The sequence below is a fragment of the Podarcis tiliguerta genome (genome assembly GCF_965153285.1).
Source record: "Podarcis tiliguerta genome assembly, chromosome: 6".
NCBI lineage: Eukaryota > Metazoa > Chordata > Lepidosauria > Squamata > Lacertidae > Podarcis > Podarcis tiliguerta.
Window position 1 is genome coordinate 68,339,478 of NC_139539.1, and position 24,428 is coordinate 68,363,905.

General features: G+C 41.8%; 1 protein-coding gene across 2 annotated transcripts in view; it reads right to left on the reverse strand.

Moving 5' to 3' along the window:
* COL24A1 (collagen type XXIV alpha 1 chain) overlaps positions 1-24,428 on the reverse strand; it is a 167,053-nt gene that overhangs the window by 82,822 nt on the left and 59,803 nt on the right. For both annotated transcript variants that reach the window (XM_083444747.1, XM_083444748.1), the window contains exons 14-21: positions 20,659-20,703; positions 16,585-16,638; positions 16,434-16,478; positions 15,939-15,992; positions 14,809-14,862; positions 13,993-14,046; positions 9,099-9,152; positions 309-362 (exon numbers count right to left, since the gene is read on the reverse strand). In XM_083444747.1, coding sequence (XP_083300873.1) covers positions 309-362; positions 9,099-9,152; positions 13,993-14,046; positions 14,809-14,862; positions 15,939-15,992; positions 16,434-16,478; positions 16,585-16,638; positions 20,659-20,703 — 414 coding nt within the window. The remainder of the gene's footprint in view (positions 1-308; positions 363-9,098; positions 9,153-13,992; positions 14,047-14,808; positions 14,863-15,938; positions 15,993-16,433; positions 16,479-16,584; positions 16,639-20,658; positions 20,704-24,428) is intronic.

The following is a 24,428-nucleotide window of genomic DNA, read 5'->3' on the forward strand; positions in this document are numbered from 1 at the left end:
ACAAAGAAAAAAATATGTATGCACTCAACAACTTCATTCAATTTATTTAGGCATCCAGATCATTCTTCTTCAGAATGTGAAACTTAATTCTTCAGTATATCTGCAAGCTCCCAGATTCAGCTCATTTAAACAGTGCATAGGAATCAAAAGAAATAAATAGCACAGCGATGTGCAACGATTTCTATTCAACACCTGCCAAAACAGAAGGTCGATATCTTTGCAAACAAAAGCAACCACGTTAGTGAAAATGGAGTCCAATTTCAAGAAAAAAATGGTGTGAAATTAAGGGAACAATGTAGCTTTCTTACCTCAACACCTTTGGGGCCTGGTGGTCCTGGAGGTCCTCTGTCACCTAGAAATCCCTAAGGAACACACACACAAAATATTTAGATTAATGAATGAGCATGTTAGTCTAGACAACCTAGAAAGAGTGATGCCATAAAAGCTAAGACACTTCACTCTATTTTATTCTTTTAAGTGTTTCCTTAGGAAGCACACTTGTGACCATTTGAATTTCTTAGTAAAACTACAATATGTATACAATTATCTGCATATGCATTTCAGTTGCGCAGAACAAGGCAGCTTACAATGGGAAACTAACTGGTTATAGCGAGGGAAAACTGATAAGCATTTCCTGCTGATGGCACTGATCTGAATGAATCCATATTTTCCTATTTTAGGTGAGAAACAAACTGGGGAAAGGAGTTTCGGACACAAACATAGCTCCATGGTAAGGGTCTCCAACAGTTTTGCTGTAGCAATCAAATTGATAACTCCACAAGACTGCAGTATCAATTCACTAACTGCCTGGAATGAGAGGAGTACATTGCACAATTTATTTAAAGTTGGCCTTACTCAACCATAATTCAACCATAAAATATCCAGTTGTGTGTCTGATTTAAGAATCATAAAATAGCCTTTGCTATATATTCTGTATGCATTCAGTTATTAAAACGCTACTTAAATAAGACACAAACAACCCACCCTCTAGGGTTACCCACAACTGGAGAAACCCTGTTCCATGTTGTTTTCTGCAAGCAACTGCTCTGAGCATGTCCTGATCAAAAGGAGACAAGTCCAGAGATGCAGAGATGCAAGAGACAGCTACCTCTAGAGCTGGATAATTATGCTGCATTTGTGCATTGCAAACTGCTGAACAATCCAGTAATACTTGCCGGAGACATGGAACTACAGCTACAGCAGAAACGTATAGGAATGAAGCAAGGCTGGAGCAGTTAATCATACAGAGACACAAGGAGAAACCTCTTTTGATGCATTAGAAGTAACTGAGTTAGATGCCTGATCTCATCAAACGTAGATATGTGGCACGTCTGCCAGCTGACAGGAAGAAGGAAAGCCCTGAGCACTGAATCATGCAAAAATGCAAATCTGCTCCTCCTCCAGGGATGGGTACTTGCAGGTGCCTTATTTAATTAATGTTCTCCTTATAACATATCAGTTCACTCAGAGTAGACCAGTGTGCCCCTGTGTACAATTTGGAAACTGCTGTTTTACATAATCCAGCACCACAATATAGCATCGCCAATAATGTGACTACTTAAGGGGAAATTATTATATTGTTCCGGGATACTTCAGGATAGAAAACAAGGGTTGAGGAACAAGTTCAGCACTATGAGGATGTCTGGATCTAGTGAAGAACTACTGCTTGTACAGTACACTACTGCTTGTACAGCTTTGCCATTTCACATTACACCACAACCAAGCTGCAGATGGAGGCCAGATGTTTAGTGTCACCACTTTCACCACTGTTCTGCAGGGCTACCCTAATATTCAGGGATATATTCAAAGGTCAGTCCCACCGTCACACATTTCTGATTGGGTTCAGGTGTTACAAAACTACTCAAATAATTACACACACAACCATAAAGTGGTCAACTGTGTTCACCATAGGGGAAGTCTACTTTAAAACCACTAACAGTAATTACTACAATCAGTTTTTCACGTGATTTTTCAGTATGGTAACTGGCTTACAACCTCCTTCATCAAGCTACATTTCCAAAAATTTCTCACGATAGGAAGACGTGTGATTTCAAGAAGCGTTTATAAGGCTAGAACCGAATTCAACCAATTGTTAGCTCGCCACATTGCTTGCTCCCTTGTGCAAAGTGAACCACCCAAAACCCAGGAATGTTCACTGAGAAACACAATGATGGCATGAGCGGTGCTGGCCCGTCTAGTTCTGTATTGTCTACCTTGATTGGCAGCGGCTCTCCAGAGTATCAGAGAACATCCCCATCCCTACATGGAGATGTCACAGATTGAACCAGAGTCCTTCTGCATGCAAAGCAGTTGCTCTACCACTGAGACACAGTCCTCTTCATAGGCAGGGCAGTTGTCTAAACGCCATTTTAACGGTTATTATCTAGGAACAACAGCCATTGTGATAACGGCTGTGAAAATTCTGATCCTAAACCTCTTCTGCCTTGCGCCTATACTCAATCATAAGAAAGGCTTCGGGAGTAAACCCTGAGGAAGGATCCATACTCACTCCCTTGCAGGAAATCTTTGTTCTCAAGAAAAGGCTAAGGAGTAAACCCTACACGAATCCCGAGTCGAGTCCCTAAGACAGTTGGATGGCGTCTCCTTCTGCCCACTCCTGCAGCCAATTTGGTGCAAAATGTATCGCTCTACTTTCCTTTGGACCACATCAGCTAGACCCAGAGGGAGGGCTTATTGTCTGGGCAGTACAAGACCTCCAGACACACAGCCCAGGCTTGTGCCCCAGAGAGGTCTATTCAGTATTGCTAACGCAGCCAAAACAATGGGGGATGTAGCAGTCACAAGTTACCAGTCTCTGCAGCCCACAGTGCTGTGATTCTCCAGCAGTGTGAACTTCTCCCCCAGAGGCGTCCTCAACTGTCTGTTGAGACAGATGGGTGCCAGCATATACTTCTTTTTTTAATTGAACACATCTCCAGTTTCCAGCCTATTGGAGTTTGGCTGCCCTGCCTCTGTTGCCACTTCATCCTTTCTCCTTGGAACCACTCTGAAGCCAACCCTCCACACTCCCTGGTCTTGGACTATGTTTCATCCTGCTGACCCAGCTAAACCACCCAACCAGTGGATTACAAGTTTATTCCTCTTGGACCAAATGATCCTGCAAACATACATTAAACCCAATCGTGCAAGGTGTAGGTACCAGATCCTCAGGTCCTACATGACCCTTTGAGTTAATGAACCACATTGCCAATGAGAGCTGCTAGACTGTGGTTTGTACAATGCAGCCTCTGCTTCTACATTCAGCAAAATTTTAAAATAATTTCTGAATGGCTTGAAGAGGGCCAGAAATGGCACATACCGGATCCAAAATTCTTGGAAAGGGCCAAAAAACACATTCAAACATTGACGTTGTACCGGGGAAATATAAATATTACTAAACGGCTGTTGGTTTTCTTTCCCGCATGCCTGTCAACGAACACGATATACTTTTCACTATTAATTAATTAATGTGATGCAGATGGGCAGCAACTTTCTTTGCTACTGCGGATCTTTAGACATGACTTATCCAGTTTGCAAAAAGTGTTTCCAGACACTATCAGGATAATTAACTGAAGTTTCCATTCCTTATAGGAGTTTCAACTAAAAAAAGAAGGTGAAGGTCTTTCAGAGATTTATCAAACATGCCAGGAAAGAATCTAGAGAGTCTACAAAGAGTCATATATACTTCACATTGCTATGTAACTTCCCCATTAGCTTTCTCTTACAGGATTAGTGAAGTTCTTAATATCATGTAAGCAGTCCAAACAAAACACCAGAAAGTAATGGAAAGAAGCTACCAGCTATTTCCATTTTACAGCATGCGTGGCAGTTAATTCTCAAATAAGTGCTCTGAAAGACATAAATGAATTAAATAATTAAAGGTTCCCGTGAGCCACAGATGAAAGGCCCTGCTCTGATTATCTGAATGTATACTTGATTGGCTTACTACCTTCTAAATCCAACTCTGCTAGAAGGTAGATACCACTGCATTGGGCATACTTGGATCATTCAATCATAAAATTACATATCTCCAGAGGGGGCTGCATGTTGCATCATTGGCCTAAGTCAGTGCTCTCGGCCTGCCCATTTTCAATCAGGAGCCATGTCCTAAACGGCCTCAGTCCAGTGTACCTGAAGGAGCGTCTCCACCCCCATCATTCTGCCCGGACACTGAGATCCAGTGCCAAGGGCCTTTTGGCGGTTCCCTTGCTGTGAGAAGCCAAGTTGCAGGGAACCAGGCAGAGAGCCTTCTAAGTAGTGGCCCCCGCCCTGTGGAACGCCCTCCCACCAGATGTCAAAGAGAACAACAACTACCAGACTTTTAGAAGACATCTGAACGCAGCTCTGTTTAGGGAAGCTCTTAATGTTTAATAGACTACAGTGGTACCTTGGGTTGAGTACTTAATTCGTTCCGGAGGTCCGTTCTTAACCTGAAGCTGTTCTTAACCTGAAGCACCACTTTAGCTAATGGGCCCTCCCACTGCCACTGCGCAATTTCTGTTCTCATCCTGAAGCAAAGTTCTTAACCCAAGGTACTATTTCTGGATTAGCAGAGTCTGTAACCTGAAGCATATGTAATCTGAAGCGTATGTAACCTGAGGTACCACTGTATTGTATGTTAATATTCTGTTGGAAACTGGCCAGAGTAGCTAGGGAAACCCAGCCAGATGGGTGGGGTATAAATAATAAATTATTATTATATTATTATGTCCAGATCGCTGACTCATGTAGAAACCTGAGTGGCAGCCTTCTCTGAGGACAGGCGGTTCTTACTCTTACAATAAACTTTTCAGGTGGAAAAGAAAAGCATATTTCCAGGTGTACATTGGAAAAAAGACAGCCTTGCCTTTCAGCAGCTTGTGGAAAGCGCAGTGGCAATGCATGCAGTGGGCACAGCCATGGAGTTGCCCTCCCAACACTGCTTTATGGGACGGGAGTAGGATGGCAGCAAGGTTGGGGACATACAATTGCACCAGTAGGACTAACAATCTGGTACTGCTGTTGGAACAGCTACGTGGCCCCAAGCTCACCATGGCCTTGCCCATTCCGGTCCAGGTTGGTCACAGAGATGCCAACATCAGAGAGGGTGGCTCTGGTGCTCTGCCCCATCACAAACTCTGATTTTGGGTGTGTGGTTAAATGGGATTGGATGCCCATAATGGCAAATGCTGTTTCCCACATCCCCACCAAGCGCACTTTTGTCAGAGTCAACAGGAAGGGCTTCAGAACCTGAGCCAAGTTATTGTGCAGGTTCATATGGGAATAGCCAATTTGTAGTCCATTAATCATATCAATATGAGCCGACTAATTGATTTATCAATCTATTAAATTTGCATAAATCTTCAGACAGGGGGGGGAAACATTCTCTCTTTGTTCTGAGGGTTGCGGCATCCAAGGCCAAACTAGCTGTGATGAGGATGCAGCTAAAGTTGCACATACTTTGATCCTTAGACGACACATTGCCACTTTTAGTACACATAGGACGAAATGCCTCTTCGAAGATAGCATTTGCTACCTGCAGGTTTTTTTAAGTATAGTAATTAATATTAATTATCAAAAATTGCTTGAGATCTGCTTAAATCTGTTAATTGTGGAGGCACCTTTATATTCAAAATGTTTTTAATTGATTCATCTAACCAATTAGCATCCTTACGTCAGCTGCTCTTGTGATGGAGAGGCCAGAGATATCATCGGCAAACACAACTCAAGGGAAAGCACACATACCAAAATCAACCACCAATATGTTCTTCTAAAACTAATGAAATGAAAATACTTCCAACGATGTTTGGATGTTGATCACATCCAAAGGTCAAAAGAAAAATGCTGTTTACAAGCTGAACTGTATGTTCAGATCACGGTCCATAATTATACAATTCAAATATACCAGGGAATTACATTTGTTGATTACCGTAGGGATTTGGAAAAAGAAATAGAAAAAATAATAATGAACCAGCCAGTCTAGTGTTTGCAGACAGTATGAAACACGGATATCTTAAACTAGTGTTAACACAAAAGTTCTGTAATGCTTTCTTGGCAGTTAGCATACATTTAACTTCTGTGGAAGCATAAAAACAGAAGAATGAGGAAAAGAGAGGCTTAGCAAAGCTTTCTTCCAAAAATAAAAGAGAGGGGGAACTCCTCAAAACCGCAGTCAGCACAAAGCAGCTGGGAGTGCTAAAGCTGAACATTTCCAGTGTCATGTAGGCCTCGACTCTTGGTCTTACAGACTGTGTAAAAGCTTTTCCATTTTGTCTAACGCTCATCTCAAATGTAAGACACCAATTTTCTCTGATTAGAGATGGCTGTTTGAGCTCTCCATGCACAAGAGCCAAAAAAATCTATGGAGACCATAAAGTCTCTTCGTAAAAGTTATTATTATAGCAAACAACATTTGAAGTTTCCAACTAACTATTCAGCATTTTGGCAGGGATCTGAGTGAATAGCAATAAACTAGAGCAGTGAGGGTTGTGACAGTATATTTTACTAGGGAGAAATGTGAACATACTTCCCGATCGCAGATATTTGTACCCAAATAAATGGCTGAAATGTTGACATAACATCAACATTAATATCAACATGTGTCATTGGACTTGGACAATGATTGCAATCCAAGTTGTTGCTGCAGGAGAGGTGCTTTTTCTAGGACTTAGACTTGGGACAAAGTCATAGTCCACACAAAGTGTATTTAGAGTTGATAGGCGTTCTAGCAGAAACTTGGGACGTAGTCATACAAAAATTTCAACCAATGGCGACCATGTTATAAAACAGCATCTGCTAACTTCTAAACAAGTCATAAGGAGCAGCCTGTTGAATCAGGCCAATGACCCATCTAGTCCAGCATCTTGTTGGCCAACTAGATGCCTGTGGGAAACCTGCAAGCAAGACCTCAGCACAAGAGCAGCACCTCCTGAGGTTTCCAGCAAATGGTATTCAGAAGCATACAGCTGCAAATCAAGGAGGCAGACCATAGCTGTCATAAGTAATAGCCACTGACAGTCTTCTCCTCCATGGATTTTGTCTAAACCTCTTTTAAAGCCATCCAAGTTGATGGACATCACTGCCTTCTGTGGGAGAAAGCTCCATAGTTTAACTATGCACTCCATGATTAAGTCCTTTTTTTAAAATTTGTCATGAAATCTTCCAACATTCAGCTTTATTGGATATCAATGAGCTTTAGTGAAAAATAAAAAAGTCCTAAATGCTGCAACCTTTCCTCATGGATTGAGTCACTCCAACCTCTTAATCATTTGGGCTGCCCTTTTCTGAATCTTCTCCAGCTCTACAGTATCAGTTTGGACGTGAAGTGACAAGAACTCCACACAGTACTCCAAATGCAGTCACACCAATAGCTTTGCCTAACAGCATTATGGTATTGGCAGTTTTATTTTTAATTCTGTTCCTAAAGATCCCCAGCATGAAATTTGCATTTTTCACAGCTGTGGAACACTAAGTCGACATCTTCATTGAGCTGTCCACTTTGACCCCAAAGTCTTGTTCTTGGTAAGTCACCACCAGTTCAGACCCCATTAGAATACATGTGAAGTTAATAAATTTTTGCTCCAACATACATCACTACACACTTGTTTATACTGAACTGCATTTGCCATTTGACCGCCCACTCAGTTTGGAGTGGTTCTTTTGGACCTCTTCACAATCTCTTTTTGTCTGAATGACCCTGAACAATTTAGTATGATGAACAAATGTAGCCATGTCACTGCTCATCCCTAACTCTAGATCGTTAAAAAATATAGGCCACAGCACTGGTCTTTGGGTACTCCACTTTTTCCCATCCTTCCATTCAGAGAACTGTCCATTTACAGTATTCCTGCGGTTTGCTTCCTGCTACTTAAGCAATTCCTGATCCAGAAGAGGACCTGTTCTCTTACTACATGACTGCTAAGCTTACTCAGGTGAGGTACCTGAAACTCCAAGCACACTATGTCAACCAGATCACCTCTTTCTATATGCTTGCTGAAGACCTCTCGTGGGTTCGTGAGACAGGACTTGCCCTTGCATAATCCATGCTGACTCTGTTTCAGCAAATCTTGTTCTTCACCATGGCCTAGGTGGTCCACATGCATGCTGACACCATACATTCAGTTCATCTTTGGGCATTTGATTGCAACCACTTAAAAATTCAAAGTCCCTTTGAGGCAGCTTCAGAGAGTACCCTCAAAATTCAGTGGACTCTGTGCCACTGGACCCTCCCAACTGACCTTTATCAAGATACAACTAGCATTACCTTGGTTTCCCTATCCACACTGGATCCAGTGTTACAAAAGCCTATCCAAGAAGAAGCAGGAAGAAGCTGCTGAGAACAAGGTGTTTTGTCACCTAAACCCAACTCTGTCACAGTTATGATAGCGCTGTCTGTTTATGATTCAATGTTTTAGTCATTCAGCCACAAAGCAAGGATACTAGATCATGGCTGGGGAAACCACATTCTTGCCCTTGTTCTAGACAGCCTGTTTTAATTAAGAGTCCAAAATTATTGGTAACAGTGGATTAGGAAATGTTAATAGCAGCATCAGAGAATTCAGGATTCAGGCTTATAGCTCCCTTGCACAATCATCTTACTGCTGTCTTCATCATCCATGAATGATGAAGAGATCTAGCCCTGTCTATGACTAGGTAGCCAAAGACTCACAGTCTCAATTGTAAGCTGAACATTGACCATGCCTAGAACAGCATCAGAAAGTCTATGGAGTCTCCCTTCTGGCTTCAGGGATCCCTTGATAAGGTAAGTGTGAAAACAAATGAGGCAGGATCTGTTCCTACAAACTCCTGCCTATTTTTTTTAGCATTGCTTCCTTCATACATCCAACTGGTAGGATGCAACAGCTGTGCCTATTTTTCTTCCATTTTCTTCTACTGTGCTTTTGAAAGAGAACTATACAATTGTATTTTAAAGAGCAGCAAGTTTACCTACGTCAAGATCTAAAAGATTTCTCAAAGACCGACCTCTGAATAAAAGTTATTTGAAGCAAATGGATAGTGACTTCAAAGTAAAAAAAAAAGTTACACTTTTTCTAAGCAAGGAATACTGATATTATCCTGCACTCTGAAAGAGCTTACAACAGTACTTCACATATGCTTACCTTTGGGCCTTCAGGGCCATTCAAACCAGGAACACCAATATCCCCTGGAAAACCCTAGAAATCAAGAAATAAATAACGCTTTTATTCTGCTTATTCAGTTCTAAAATCCAACAGGTCTATGGAGAAAATGTTGGTGTGGGTGATGCGAGAAACACTTTACTAATTTCACATTTTCTAGATCAAGTTAATACAATAATTTATTTATTATATTATTTATTTATCTGATGATAACTTAATTTATATCAAACCATTCACTCTTAGACATAAATACCTATGAAATGTAAAAGTCACCCTGCAAATCTTTTCACATTCTGTTCCCCAGCCCATATTGTAATGGTTTCTTCTATTTTGCTACAAGAGAGAAACCAACCTACCTCAAAAGACTCAAAACGACTTTAAACGCTTAACTGCTCTGCCACATTATGCGAGCCATTCGCAAAGCTATTGAAAATAACAATTTCAGAAATGAAAATGTTCCCTTCAAAGAATCTGTAGATTTTGCATTTTTAATAGTTTGTAAAGTTCTGTGGCAGGTTAAAGGTAAAGGGACCCCTGACCATTAGGTCCAGTCATGGCCGACTCTGGGGTTGCGGCGCTCATCTCGCTTTATTGGCCGAGGGAGCCAGCGTACAGCTTCCAGGTCATGTGGCCAGCATGACTAAGCCGCTTCTGGCGAACCAGAGCAGCGCACAGAAACACCATTTCCCTTCCTGCCTATTTATCTACTTGCACTTTGATGTGCTTTCGAACTGCTAGGTTGGCAGGAGCAGGGATCGAACAACGGGAGCTCACCCTGTCGCGGGGATTCGAACCGCTGACCTTCTGATCGGCAAGTCCTAGGCTCTGTGGTTTAACCCACAGCGCCACCCATGTCCCTGTGGCAGGTTAGGCACAAGTAAAAGGAAGGAACTACTTTGAGGAACAAAGTTATCTCCAATGCTGTTTTTCTAGAAAAAGAGGTGCCAGAACTCACCATGAACACCCCCCTTGTTCTCTGAAAATGGCAATGACGCCCACTTGAGAGGTGCTGGAACTGAGTTCCAGTGAGTTCTGACTGAAAAAAGGCTCTGGTTATCTCCACCCTTTCCTTTTTTGTTCATAAGCCACCTCAAGCTTATCATCGACTATTTTCCTCTGCAGAACCAACAGCTCTGTTATAGGAAACATGGGATGCCTCCTTCAACCTTGGGTGAGACCACTGGTGTTCTATAGGTCAGCAGCAGTGACTGGCAACAAACATTTCAGATGGATATTTTTCTGAGTTCTACTTGGATTGAACCTAGGAACTTTTGCAGGCAAATCACGTGCCCTGTTGCTTTAGTAAAAGGTGACAGATTTATACATTCTGAAGCAAAACCAAGAATATGTGCTCTAATAGAGTGCTATGGCCATTTTGTATAAATACAAAATATCTCAACATTCTAGGAGTTCCAAATCACAGAAGAAACAGTGAAACTTCAGAATGGTAACGCAACTGCTTTGTGTCTAAACAAACATCAGCTAATTTCCCCATTAACTAAATAAAGCTTCGCACACACATACAGCCTAACAACCAAAATAAAACCATTGCTTGAAATAATCCAAAGAGCTGTTTAGGCTCACATGTTAGCCTAGCTGTGTTTGCTTTTCTTTGAACAGCAGCCTTCCTATATCATAACAAGATGCTTTAAAAACTTCCCTCAGTTTTAAAAGTGGTTCGTACTGTGGCATTTAAAAGGACAGAGGAAGTTACTGTTTGAGGTAAAACAAGTCTAAAGCCTCCAAGTGTATGTGTATAATTGTTATAATCCTAGTTTCACACTTCAGTCACTGCTTTTCTGCAAGTCTTTGTTTTCACTTCTGCAAGTCAACATTAAAATATTCCATTAATGTACATGTCATTAATTTTACTAGAGCTGCTCTGCAAGAGAAAATCTTCAGGTGTTCTGAATGTCAAACATAAAACTTAAGCAATGCTAGCACATTTCTGTTGGAGATATGAAAGCCCCGGAACATGTCGTGTTTCTTGTGACCAGGTCTGGAATTAATGAAAAGTTCATACAGTGGTACCTCGGGTTAAGAACTTAATTCGTTCCGGAGGTCTGTTCTTAACCTGAAACTGTTCTTAAGCTGAAGCACCACTTTAGCTAATGGGGCCTCCTGCTGCCGCCGCACTGCCAGAGCACAATTTCTGTTCTCATCCTGAAGCAAACTTCTTAACCCGAGGTACTATTTCTGGGTTAGCGGAGTCTGTAACCTGAAGCATATGTAACCTGAAGCGTATGTAACCCGAGGTACCACTGTATATCCAATAATGGTTCATATATTCAAAATCCCCCATGCTATGCAGTTCTGTCACTGTAGCTGCATGGAGGAAATAATATACAGTGGTATGTTATCACGCACGTTCGCAACCCGCAGCGTTCACAACCCGCAGCACTGCATCTGCACGTGACGCAATTTGGTGCTTCTGCGCATGTGCGTGACATCATTTTGCACTTCTGCGCATGCGCTGAAAACCGGAAGTAACCCGTTCCAGTACTTCCAGGTTCGGCGCAGTCCACAGCCTGAAAATGCGCAACCCGCAGGTTTGCAACCTGAGGTATAAGTGTATAGTGGCCAGATGTCTCTTATTTTAAGAGTATGTGTCTAATTTCAGATAACTGAAACTGAACTGCTCCATAGTTCACTTGGTGTCTCTTATGATTGGAATTTCCACCTGGCAACCCTGAAATAACAAGCCTTGCTTTGGAAATATAGGTCGAAGCACCTTAATTAATTAAATTACTCTTGGCCAAAGGCACTTGAGAATCAAGAGATTCAAAGCACTCTCACGTTGCAGGAAATTATGCAGAAGCACTGATAGCTAACTACCAGCTGTTATGAGGTTGGGGTTTTTTTTATATAAGTAATAGTAAACAGAAGTTATTGGATACCCCAGTGCTTACAGCATTGTTTGCAGAACCTCAAAACGTCACAGTTTGAGATGAAACATGGCTTGAAAGAAGACTTTTGGGAGCACGATCAGGGATTCGTGCGTTAAGAAACTTGCATTTTGCTGCCACCAAAACATGATTCAAATCAAACGTGCCCCTTTTCCTTTGTAATTCCCAAGCTCTGTGCACAAAACATATGGCAGTCGACTCCCATATGGCTGACCGTCCTGAAAAAAATTAAGTGCGCAATTTCAGATCAAAACAGTTTATGGATACAATGAAGTATCTATTGAAAGAAATGACTTATGTTTTCTTTACTCCAGATGCAGTCTGGAGTAAAGCCCCTTGAGGAAACAATAAATTCTGCTTTGAAAGAAGTTTGTGGGATGCAATGCAGGGACTTCCCCACCGAAGGGGGAAGAACCCCACGAAGACACAGAGAAGTTCAGTCTGCCGGAGTTGGCAAGGAATCCTTTTTCCATACACAGGATAGTGGTTTTAATCAGATGGCTTTCCAGTGGAGATAATAGTAACAATGCTCCTGTTCTCATGAAATTCCATTTTCACAGCAAAAATAAAAATGAAGTCTTTAAACTCAGATTCAAAAATATACTGTAGCTAGGCCCAAGAGAATGGGTGCGCCTGTTGGCATTATTTTTTTTTACTTCTCCCTCTCCCTGCTTTCGGTCAGCTGACCCTCATTACACACCACCGAACACAAGCTACATGAGAAAATGCTTGTTGAAGTACACTGTGGTTTGCCATGCAACACAAGCCTTAGATTATATTTATGAGCCTTAGATTATAGTTATGAACTTTTGAACGTATTTCTGCAATACAGCGGAAGCTTAGTTTTTGAACGTACAGTGGTACCTCAGGTTACATATGCTTCAGGTTACATATGCTTCAGGTTACAGACTCCGCTAACCCAGAAATAGTGCTTCAGGTTAAGAACTTTGCTTCAGGATGAGAACAGAAATTGCACAGTGGCGGTGCGGCGGCAGAAGGACGCCCCATTAGCTAAAGTGGTGCTCCAGGTTAAGAACAGTTTCAGGTTAAGAATGGACCTCCGGAACGAATTAAGTACTTAACCCAAGGTACCACTGTAATCCGTTCTGGAAGATGGTTCGACTTCCAAAACGTTCGAAAACCAAGGATCAATGGGCGGTCAGCAAAATCCATTGAAAAAATGGAAAAACATGCAGCAGAAGCCGTTTAACTTCCGAGGCGTGTTTAAAAATGGAAGCAATTATCGTATTTTTCTGTGTATAAAACGCCCTCGTGTATAAGACGCCCCCCTATTTTGGGGGACTCAAAATTAAGAAAATGCACTATATGCTATCCGTGTATAAGATGACCCCTTATTTTAAACTTCAAAAATGTAGGAAAAAATATAGTCTTATACATGGAAAAATAGGGTACTTCCGGGTTTTTGGCGTTTGGGTTCCGAATCATTCGTCAACAGAGACGTTTGAGAACTGAGGTTGCAATGCACCAATGTATTAACCAAATATGACACCTGGTTAAGGCAAATAAACCAGTTTTAAAGGGTTTGCTTCTTCTAAACAACTTATTGGCTCTTAAGCAATTACGTTCCTAACTTAAATATATTTATGTATTGCAAAACATGAATGTAGATTCTTATTGAGGATCTTAAAAGGATCCCAGCTTACCGGATCAGAGCCAAACTGTATATCCTGCTTTCTAAGCAGGTACTGAAAAACATCTGCATTAAACGAAGAATCAGCAATGGCTATTTATTTATTACATGTATACACCTCCTTTCTTCTGGGGCATCCAAAGTTCCCAAGTGGTCTCCCATTCAGGCACTGACCAAATCCAGCCCTTCTCAGCTTCAGTACAGTTACTGCATCATGAGCCATGCACGAGCCATGCACGAGCAGCGGAAGCTTGGCCTAATTGTGCTGTTTTCAGTGCAAAACAGGATGCATTATTTACTTCTTTAAATAGCTCCTTACCTCAGGTCCAATAGGTCCCAGTGGTCCCCGGGGTCCTGGATCTCCTGTTTTACCCTAAAATTAGAGCATCCATTATAAATTCAGGTTTTTCTGCATAAGACGTTTCCTATTTCTTAACAAAAACGTACATCTGAACAATTATCAAAAGAAAAGTTTATATCTATCTATCTATCTATCTTGATTTTAAGGGTTTCATGGTGAAATGGCTCCCGTTTTTGGTAAATTTTTAATTTCAAAATAGAGGTGTGTTAAAGGCTCTACTGAGGGACGCGGGTGGCACTGTGGGAAAATATAACTAGGATGCATCATATCCCTGCAATTCGAAAAACAGTTCAGTTCCTGTCATATGATCAGTTCCTTTTGGACTGTCCTTTCTCTTATATGAATCAAATAGGTTAATGGTTTCATATCCATTGGGTTCTTATTTTGCTCAAGCAATCAGATTCTGTAGGTGTTTCTCTTTCTCCCTGGTTTCTTGTTGTTATTAATTTGGCCGGAAAGAATCCCCCCCCCCCCCCATTTACGTTCTTCAAATTTATAAACAATCCTTGTTTGCTTGAAATAAGAAACACGCACAATGAGTATCAGGACTTTACATTATGAAAGCTGAACATCTGAAAATGCTCCCCAACCACATACACACCCCAAATCTATTGCCCAATGATTTATTTCCTTACTTCTTATAAATAACATGCATTGTATGGCAATGTGCCAGATAAGATTTGGTCAGCAACCCTTTTAGACATTATTGGATACCAAACTCAAATGAATGCTACCACTGTCAAAGTGCAAATGAATTCAAGTGTTAAGGCATACCGGGGGTCCTGGTTTTCCTCTGATTCCTGGTGGTCCCGGCAAACCAGCTGCACCCTTTGAAAAACACAGTTAAGAGCGGCTAGAATTTAAGTGAAAATTATGGCAGCACATTCCCATTAAAAATAGAAGGAGGGAGGAGATGGTTTTATAAATTATCTGTCAGAGGACTTGTTATGCTTCCATTCTGGGGATAAAGCATTCCCATAGAAATATAGGAAAATCCTATCCAGATACAGCTTAGCTCTGCAGCTCAGCTAAAATAATGATTATTTTTCTTGTGCCCATAGATATTTTGCATTACAAAGCTACGTGGGGGCTGAAAAGAACAAAAGGCAGACATTTATATTTAATTCTTTTTCTTTCTTTCTTTTTGCCACTGCTACGAAACATTTTTCTTTGAAAACCAATCCACCTAGATGGGTTTTAAAGCAAAACAAAACATCTTGCTTCCCTCCTGTGTTTATCCTTCCCCATTCTGTCAGAGAAACATAGGTTGCTTCCGAACAACCTGTTAATTGAGCAATCATCCTGATGGTTTGCACAAAGTTTGCAGGGAGCTTATCTAGAGGACATATGGGGAAGCGTTAGCACTATGTTGAATTCCGTGGAGGATGTTGTTTTCCAGAAGGCAGCAACATACACTTTGGAATCAATCTGCCTCAAAAAGTATCATAGGCAAAATGTTCCCTGGCCCTCAATACAGTGATTGAAGGCATTCAAAGCAAGGTCTTATGCATGGCCTGCCCACAGGCAGACTGGCAGGCAGAGTACTGAGTGGGTGGGGATACCAAACACCGATTTAGACCAGTGCCTGGACATGGGTGACTTATACAGCCAGGGAGAGGATCAGAGGGAAGTCAGAGATGACGTCTTCCCTCTGGTCTGCCCCCCAGGTCATGCCCCCAAGCTCACCCACGATTGGATGAAACCATGAGCGAGCCCCAGCAGTCAGTGCAGCCAGAGGAAGAGGAAGTGACATCGTCAGAGCTGAGAATGAGTTATTTGGATACCACCCATGACTGATAAACACAACAGTGCAGAACATAAGACCACTCTGTATAAAGTGTAGCACATTTCCAAGAAGACTAAGACGTATAGAAGTTGGTCAAAACAGAGCTGTTATGAGTTACCTTGTCTCCTGGGTATCCCAGCTCCCCCATCTCTCCTGAAATGCCTTGTTCGCCCTAAACAATGTATTAATATATTCAGAAACATTGGGGTGGGGGGAGAGAGAGAACGGACACTTTAATAGAAAGTTTTATGAAGTCCAACAGACATAGAAATGTGTCAGTATGGCTTGTTATTCACAGCCCAAGTGCATTGCACTGCTGCACAAATGAGTATGATTTCAGAGCCTCTAATGGCTAAAACAGGTCTCAGCATTTGATGAGATTATTCACAGTAGTAATAGCTACAGCAGCAGGAAGTGTGTGTTGGCGCAGATTCTTAGCTCTGAGCAGCTTGTACAAAACAAAGCAGCGGGTAAAATGCAGAACCTTATTGCAGGTTCCCCCCCCCCCCAAAAAAAAAGAAACGTAAGAAAGGGTTCTTTGTAGAATCACATTAGGAGGTGTAGATAAGGTTCAAAGTTAAAAGAGCACCGATAATGAAACTATTTAGATCACCTTATCACCTTTCAATCCAGGTTGCCCCATACTCCCCGGAAGACCCTATGCAGAAGAAAGATAAAAGAAATTACAAAACACAATTGTTCAGCTGCCTGGCAGAAAAGGGCTTTCAGCAAAACACTTGGGTATGAGCTACGAAACACTGTACCAGAGGTCCAGGAATCCCAGGTGCGCCAGATGGTCCGGCTGGTCCTACTACACCCTAAAAGACAATAAAGAACATGACTGCTCTGTGTGTTTACTCTTAAAAGGGAACTAAGTCATACAGAGAGCTTGTATAACAGGAGTATCCAACATATGCATTTGGCCTACAGATCCTGTCAGCCCCAGTCAGCACAGCTAATAACCAGGGAAGATGTGGGCTGTAGTCCAACAACACCTGGAAAACAACATGTTGGCCACCTCTGCCATAAGACAATAGAGTGTATTTGCTGGTTGAGTGCTGGTTTTCTTCTGATCCATCCATGCTAACCTGTCTGAGAGCTAATTAAACAACAATATCCATCCAAGATGTGCGTGTAATCACGATATTACCGTTCTCTTTCCTCAGCTGGAAAATACATTGCAAGGATATCCTGCCTGCCTGATAGACTGGAAAAGGGGCGAACAATACAGCCAGGTAGAACATTTCTGCTCTTTCCAGATGGGGAAATGTCTATGCTGAATGATGGGATGAAAAATGAAGTATCAGGAAGTGCCACACATTTGCTCGCAAGTGTGGAAGGTCACGTTAACCAATTTCACACCCTATTAGCATGCATTTGGGAGAATGCACATGAGGTTATCTGCAGGTGGTACCTATCCCCCCATGCCCTGAACAGAATTACTAAAACAACAAGCTCAGTTCGCTGGAGGAGGGGGAGGGGATGGGTACATACAACCATATGCAATGGCCTTGCCCCATTATTCAGTCTTTAAAGTCTTTATTAAATAAGCCTATCTTACATTCCAAACGTAATCTACGGACCCAGTGATGGCCCTTTTTTCCTTATTTGATAATTCAGAAGCAGAGTTTTCCAATAAAGAACTACTTTGATTCCTTTGGTTCGTAGCTGCCAGGCTTATAGTGGCCAGACAATGGAAGTCAGCTACAGGGGGCATGTAAGACTATTGGTACGGCATCCGAAAATGAAATACAACTTTTCTAAAGTTTGGCATCCATTTACTGAACGTATTAAAGTAAAGGAAAAGCCTTCTTCTCATGAAAAAAACACATTCCGGGATAATATGCCAGTAAAGGACAATTGTCTGGAACTATAATGCTGTTGTTGTTTTTTAGAATAGTACCACTCCCTCCTCTCTTCTCATAGCCTTCCTTTCTTCCCCTCATCTTGCTTTGGCAGTTTCTCTTTATTGTTGTTATTTTTGCTTTTTGTGTATCAGAAAATGAAAACAATTACAAAATAAATAAAAAATGACCAAAACTTTGAACTAAGCTCAAAATAAGACATGGAGTTAGTGAAGTTGGTAAAAAACAACAACACAGTTGAATGTTTTCTTTCGTTTCTTATTTTTTTAAAAAAAACTGGCCTTGGTCTGAAGTGTAGCTGCAGCATTTTGTACTAGCTGAAATTTCTGAACACACTTCAAAGACAGCCCCAAGTACAGCCTGTAACAGCAAACTAGCCTTGATAAAATTAAAGTATGAGTGACCCAGGCCGTGTCCTCTTTCTGCAGTGGCCGCTGGGACACAAGCTTATGTTATACCAAAGCTCTCCTAGCACAGCCAAAATACAGTTTTTCCAGAGATACTCGTAGGCTATGAACCTGATTCTTCAAGGGCACTGCAACCCTGTCCAAAATAGGCTGTATCTCTATGCTACATCAACCATCCTACCAACAAGAGCATTTCTGTATTGTCTCAGTCTCAGCTTGCTCTCCTACATCTGATTTCATACATCAGTTCAGGATCTGAATGTTTTGGAGGGCTAGCTTTCCAAATACAAGGCTTTCATAGGGAACACTGGGAACATATAGAACTTTTAGAACAATTTAAAGTGGGTCACTTCTGAATAACTCATACCTCGTGATTATTATGAGGGTGTAGATCAACTCTGAGTAATCATCCGGGCCAAAACTCCTCTGAAGAGTGGGTTGTGTCTCAGCACAGGCAAAGGGAAGAATGCCACTTAAATGGATTGTGTATTTTTCAAAATAGAAATGGACTAAGTAAACCGACAGTAAAGTAAGTAAATATTCCCCTGAAAATGAGTGTATATAACTTTTTTAAAAAGCCTTTTTTTACTTCAGGTTTTGAAGCAGACATTTGGACTAGATTGCTCTGATGTGTAATTGACCCTTTCATTTAAATGTGCATACATGTTCTGTCACATCATTTATTCCTAGAAATCAAAAGCAGTCACCATACCATTAGTCTTAGTATTTTCTGGCAAAGTCCACCTTGGTTTCGTTTCCAGTTATAGTTTTTTTTTTGGAGTTTGTTTGGGTCTTTTTTTAAACAGTAGAATACTGGGACCTTATTTTAACCACAACTTGGAACTGATTTCATCACTGATTTCACTGGGACTTGCTTCCAAGCAAGTGTGCTTAGGATCTCAGCCATAGCCTGGAAGCCTTGATCTGGCAATGGCTAAATGTACTTTTGTCTAGAAACAGCCAAGCCAATGTTGATGTTATGGAAATATCCATATGGCAAAGTCCTGCGCCGACTTTAAAGCCATCTGAAACTATTCCAGCTATAAGAAAGAGAAAATAACTTAGGCCCGGTGTGTTGATCTAGAGTAGACTCACATGTGAGCTTGGATGGAAACAAAGGCTTTCTACAAGCACAGAATGGGAATATGTTTCCACTGAAGGGAAGAAATACTTGTGCTACTTGCTCCTTAGCAACATCCAAGAAAAACACATTAAAAAAAAATCTGTTTTAGGAAGCAAAATAAAAGAATGCTGTGAAGAATCAAAATTATGGCACTGAAAGGCAGATCATGTAACATGATGACTAAAGAATACAAGCGTGGCTGTGCATAAGAACTCATTTTGCTACTTAGAAAGTAAGAAAAGAGACTACTTTTAATTTGTAAGGAGCTTTGTCAAAAGTCTGAGCAGGCTTTACGAACTCAAACGTAAACAATATACTTGAATCAACATCCTATTATTTTTGTATCGCTGCGTATGTTTCAGGGTGACCAAACAGCATACACGAACAAATTTGCAACAAATGTAAAGCTATTTTTGCCACTGATGTGAAATGGCTACAGATCTCGTGCACGAAAAGAGTTTCTGGCTGAGAGAGCATCTTTTCACATAACTAAACATGCAGTGGAGCTTTCCACTGTCTTTCTCAAATGCATTAAGATGCAAAAAGACTTTTGCAATCAAGAATCAAATTTTAAAAGCTGCTTCTAATGGCAGAGCAGTTAATTTTGTCCGGGGGCCAGAGACAGAGAACATAAGTTTGGCAGTGAACCAGCACTGCCAGATGCTACACATGTGCTATAGCCTTGCACTCTGATAAGCACATACTCCTATCATGCGTCTGCCTGGGTGGTTGTGGTACAGAGGACAGGGTGGTTGGCCACAAAATGCCAACACAATCCCTCCCTCCTTATTGATTGCTTGATGCATGTTTCCTCTGGAGAGAATTAGCGTTGCCATGCATCTGTGTAGGTGGCTCATGTTTTCAGTTACATGCTAAAAGACTGCAGCTCACTTCTTCCTATTCAGTAAATAGCATATAAGCATATATCTCCAAGCCATGTTTTCTCTATTCCAACCCATTTAAGCACTGGTATTTTTCCTGGAATTAAAAAAGAAAGCTTCTCTAATAAGCATGCATGTGTTGCAGCATGGCCTACTTTGCTCTTTATTTCAAGTTCATTCATCCTGGCTGCAAACCTCCTCCACCCCACAACCTTTTGCTTTCTGTTCCATTTCTGTCTTGCCCCAGCTCCCATTCAGCCAAATCTGCCATTGTGTACTGTTTCTCCAGGAAGCACTAACACTCAAGCACAAGCCCTAGTGTTACAGCACAGGTTGCCACAATTCAATCACATCAGTTGTAAGATCACAACATAGTTAAAGTGACCACAGATCAGGGCAGCCATGTACAAGTTGCATGTACATTAGTGAACTACAGAAGGTTTGTGCAAATCACTATCCCTAAAATCCCCTCAGAAACTTCTGTGAATGCATGGCACAGCACCCATGAGTAATTAATTGAACTTTTGAAAAAAGGTCTATGGGATGAAGCATATCTACTCACTCGAAGTCCAGGAAATCCAGGGGGACCAACACCACCAACAATTCCCTTTGGGGGGAAAAAATGGGTGTAAAACAATTAGAATTGCATGTTTCTAAGCAAAAGTTCAGATGGTGACAAATACAGAGCACAGGTTGCAGGATATGAGTTTGGCATAGGGAAAAAGAATGTAAGAGCCCCGTTGGATCAGAACTGTGGCCAGATGGCTACAAGATGCTCACAACATCCAGAGGCACGTTGCCTCTGTTCCTGCAGGTGACAGACAGCACTCATGATCACAAGCAGCTGATTCTTCATGAATCTGTGTAATTACCATGCAAAGCAGAGGGTTGGCTCCCAGCTCCCCAATGGGGATCTCCCATAATAAGGGATTAAGAGAGTCTGCCTTTTAACAGCAGACCCAGCTTCGGGAGGCTGCTGCTTGGCAACGCTCACAGGTTTCCTAAGGAGCCCACCGGGACTGGTCCATGCTTGTAAGTAGTTCAGGCCAACACCCTGTGGACAGACCCCAGCACATGGGCAAGGGGCCTTGGACTGCAAGTGAGCTGCATGGATGGGACCTGCCCTGTACCATACAGCCACCCAGGTTGCTGTAACCCAAAATAAAAATTGTGGCCTTGTCTCCGTGACATTTCTTGCTCTGACACCCCACCTTTCATGCATCTGGGCATGTGATTTTTGTGGCAGCAAATTCCAGGCTCTGTGCAAAAAGGTGCTTTGCTCTGTCTTTCCATTTATATGCTGCTTTATCTGTTCAGTATGCAACGGAATCGAGGTTATTGATTCACATATTTCCATTTTGCAGCTCTGAGGATTCGCTGTTAATGTGTGAAATATACCATTCTATTTATTTATCGTCATGCAGACCACTGCTGCACTCAAGGATCTGTGATGGTGGTGGTTTACCTGTAGGGGGGGGCTGACAATTCTGCTGCACAGTTACGATAATTCCTACTTCACAATCAACATTCTTTTTCAAACAATGGTGATAGTTCACATTCACTGTAAGTGTTCAAAGCATTCCACACACACCCTTCCACCACCCTGCAGGAAAAACCAATAGTATTATTCCCATATGGCAGATGATTGACGTGGGGCGTGTTTTAGAGGGGGACTTAATAAGATCCAAAAGGATTAAAGTTGAAGCGTGATTCGAACCGGGGACTTCTTGATTTGCAGTCTCAAGTGCTATTAAGCCACAAAGAACCACAGAGAGGGTTTTTGTTTTGTTTTGTTTGTTTTCTCTGTTCATGTCAGTCATTGGCACTTTAAACAGCTACTCAGGTGGCCAAATCTGTATCATGGATTTGGAATACCCTCATTTCCAGTTCTTATTTTTAAAATGGTGATGTAGAAAGGCAACTATACCTAAAACTATTCTTTAGACAAGCATTTTCTCTATTATAGCAGAACACGTGGGGAAAAGAAGTGCATATGGCAAGGGTTGCCAATGTTTTGGGCCTGTGGGCACATTTGCAAATGGTACAGTGGTACCTCGGGTTAAGTACTTAATTCGTTCCGGAGGTCCGTTCTTAACCTGAAACTGTTCTCAACCTGAGGTACCACTTTAGCTAATGGGGCCTCCTGCTGCCACCGCGCTGCCAGAGCACGATTTCTGTTCTCATCCTGAAGCAAAGTTCTTAACCTGAGGCACTATTTCTGGGTTAGCGGAGTCTGTAGCCTGAAGCGTCTGTAACCCGAGGTACCACTGTACAAGGAGAGATCTGTAGTTGCCTTTATCTGTGTCTTATCCAAAGTGCTGGTTATACGTATGACATCTAGGTATGTTTTAAACATAGGTTTCTCTTCATTACCAGCTGCTCAAGTTCTAATGCCAGAGTTTGGAGGAAACCTGCATTAGCTCCTGAGCCATCCCACATTTTTCCTACAGTAGGTGCAATAACTATGTTATTAGCATCTGCAACCCTCCCCACCGCAGCAGCTGCAGGTTTGGCAGCTTGCCTGAACCAACCCTGCGGGGCAGGCTTGACTGGTTGTTCGATAGCAGCAGCAGCTGTCACAGACAATTAGAAGGAACTCCTTTGCAAACAGATTTATTGACTTTTCTTCCTTCTTCTTCTATATAAACGTTCTCAGTTGCACTGAATAGTTTTTGTGTGTGTGTCTCTCTCTCTTTCTTGGAATCCAGGTTCTGCCAAGTTTGATTCTATAATTAAACTGTTTATTCTGCAGCAGCATTTGCAAAATATTTTATCTGAGCATTTATAAAGTAGCAGCTGCTAGCAGTTAGCTCAGGCTTCTTACACGGCCGAAGGTCCAAGGTATTTTCTTTACTTACTTTACGAACCCCACAACCAACTAATTCTGATATAAGCAATTATTAAGAAGCCCCCATAAAATGCTCTGGCGGTGTCCGGCGCTTGCAGCATCCCAGACTACAAACTCAGATTGCTGTGAATTCCTAGTCATACAGGACAACATTCTTCATAAGTCCTAGTTCAAGTGTTCAGCTGTTACAGAGCTGCAGCGGCTGGTTTGGTGGAGCCGAGTGACAGAGATGCCCTCCCAACATCAGCACTGCTGCACCTTCCCTGGGTGGGACCGAAGTGGGGCAACACTGAGGTCAGGCAGTGCCAGGAGTGGCGGATTGGCTCTGCAATGATGCCGCGATCAGGAGCGTGGGTCCACAGCTCCACAACAGCAGTTGCTGTTATAAGGGTCTATCATGAATACAACCAAGGAACCACTTGCCTTCTTTCTGATGACATCCCTAAGAAGTAAAATGTTTGACCTAATCTGTCTATCTGTATTATTATTATTATTATTATTATTATTATTATTATTATTACTACTACTACAGTCAAGGGAGGCCCTGATTTGGACTGGGACTGCAACATAAGAGAAAAGGGACAAATACATCCACATAATATTCTTCTCCTGAAGAAAAACACTGCCATTCACCTTCAGCAGTTGTGTAGCTTTCAGATGCTTAAAATACTCTGCACACAGACTCATGACACAAATTTGCATACGCATATATATATATATATATATATATATATATATATATGCACATACGTGGAAATTTAGGATGAGAGGAAAAATGAACTCTGGCTACCAGGGCTATCTCTGAGCTATGCAATGCCAGCAGGATTTTCTGAGCCTGGTACACTGTATGTGAACTGGACCTTCCTAGGAATTTCTGGATCCCTAAGAACTGCTGCTCACGTACATATTAAAGCGGAAATAAGTGCCTCTGGGCAAATTAAGATGATGGGTGGCTGGGATCACACTAGCACTGCTCTTTGCAGTGTGCATGTTCGTAAAGTTGTTGTTGTTGTTGTTAATGTGTTTCATAAAAGCAGGGGGAAAGACATGAGATGTGGGGCACAAAATAAAACACCTTGGGCCTTCTGGACCATTCCTGAACAATGCCCCTGGCATTTGGAGGAGGGGGGGATTCTGCTATTTGCATCCCCAGTAGCACACCCGTGTCCCCTCCACAGGGCACATAGCAAAAAAAAAAAAAAGAATAAGAATGGCATGAGGAGCAAGGTGAAGTTCCCTTTCTCCTTCCATATTGTATGCCAATCACTCCAAGGCTGTTATTAGGTTAAAGATACACAAACACAATCATGCATTTAACTTGGCGTTTAGCTTGACCTTAAAATGTCACTCTGAAAACATAGGGACCTAGGATGCTCAATCTCTCCAACCCAGATACTGAGAGAGGTTAACCTCATATTAGGTAAATGGAACCTCTTATAGATAGGAATGTGTTATAATCCTGAAGCAACGCCTCTTACAGGTTG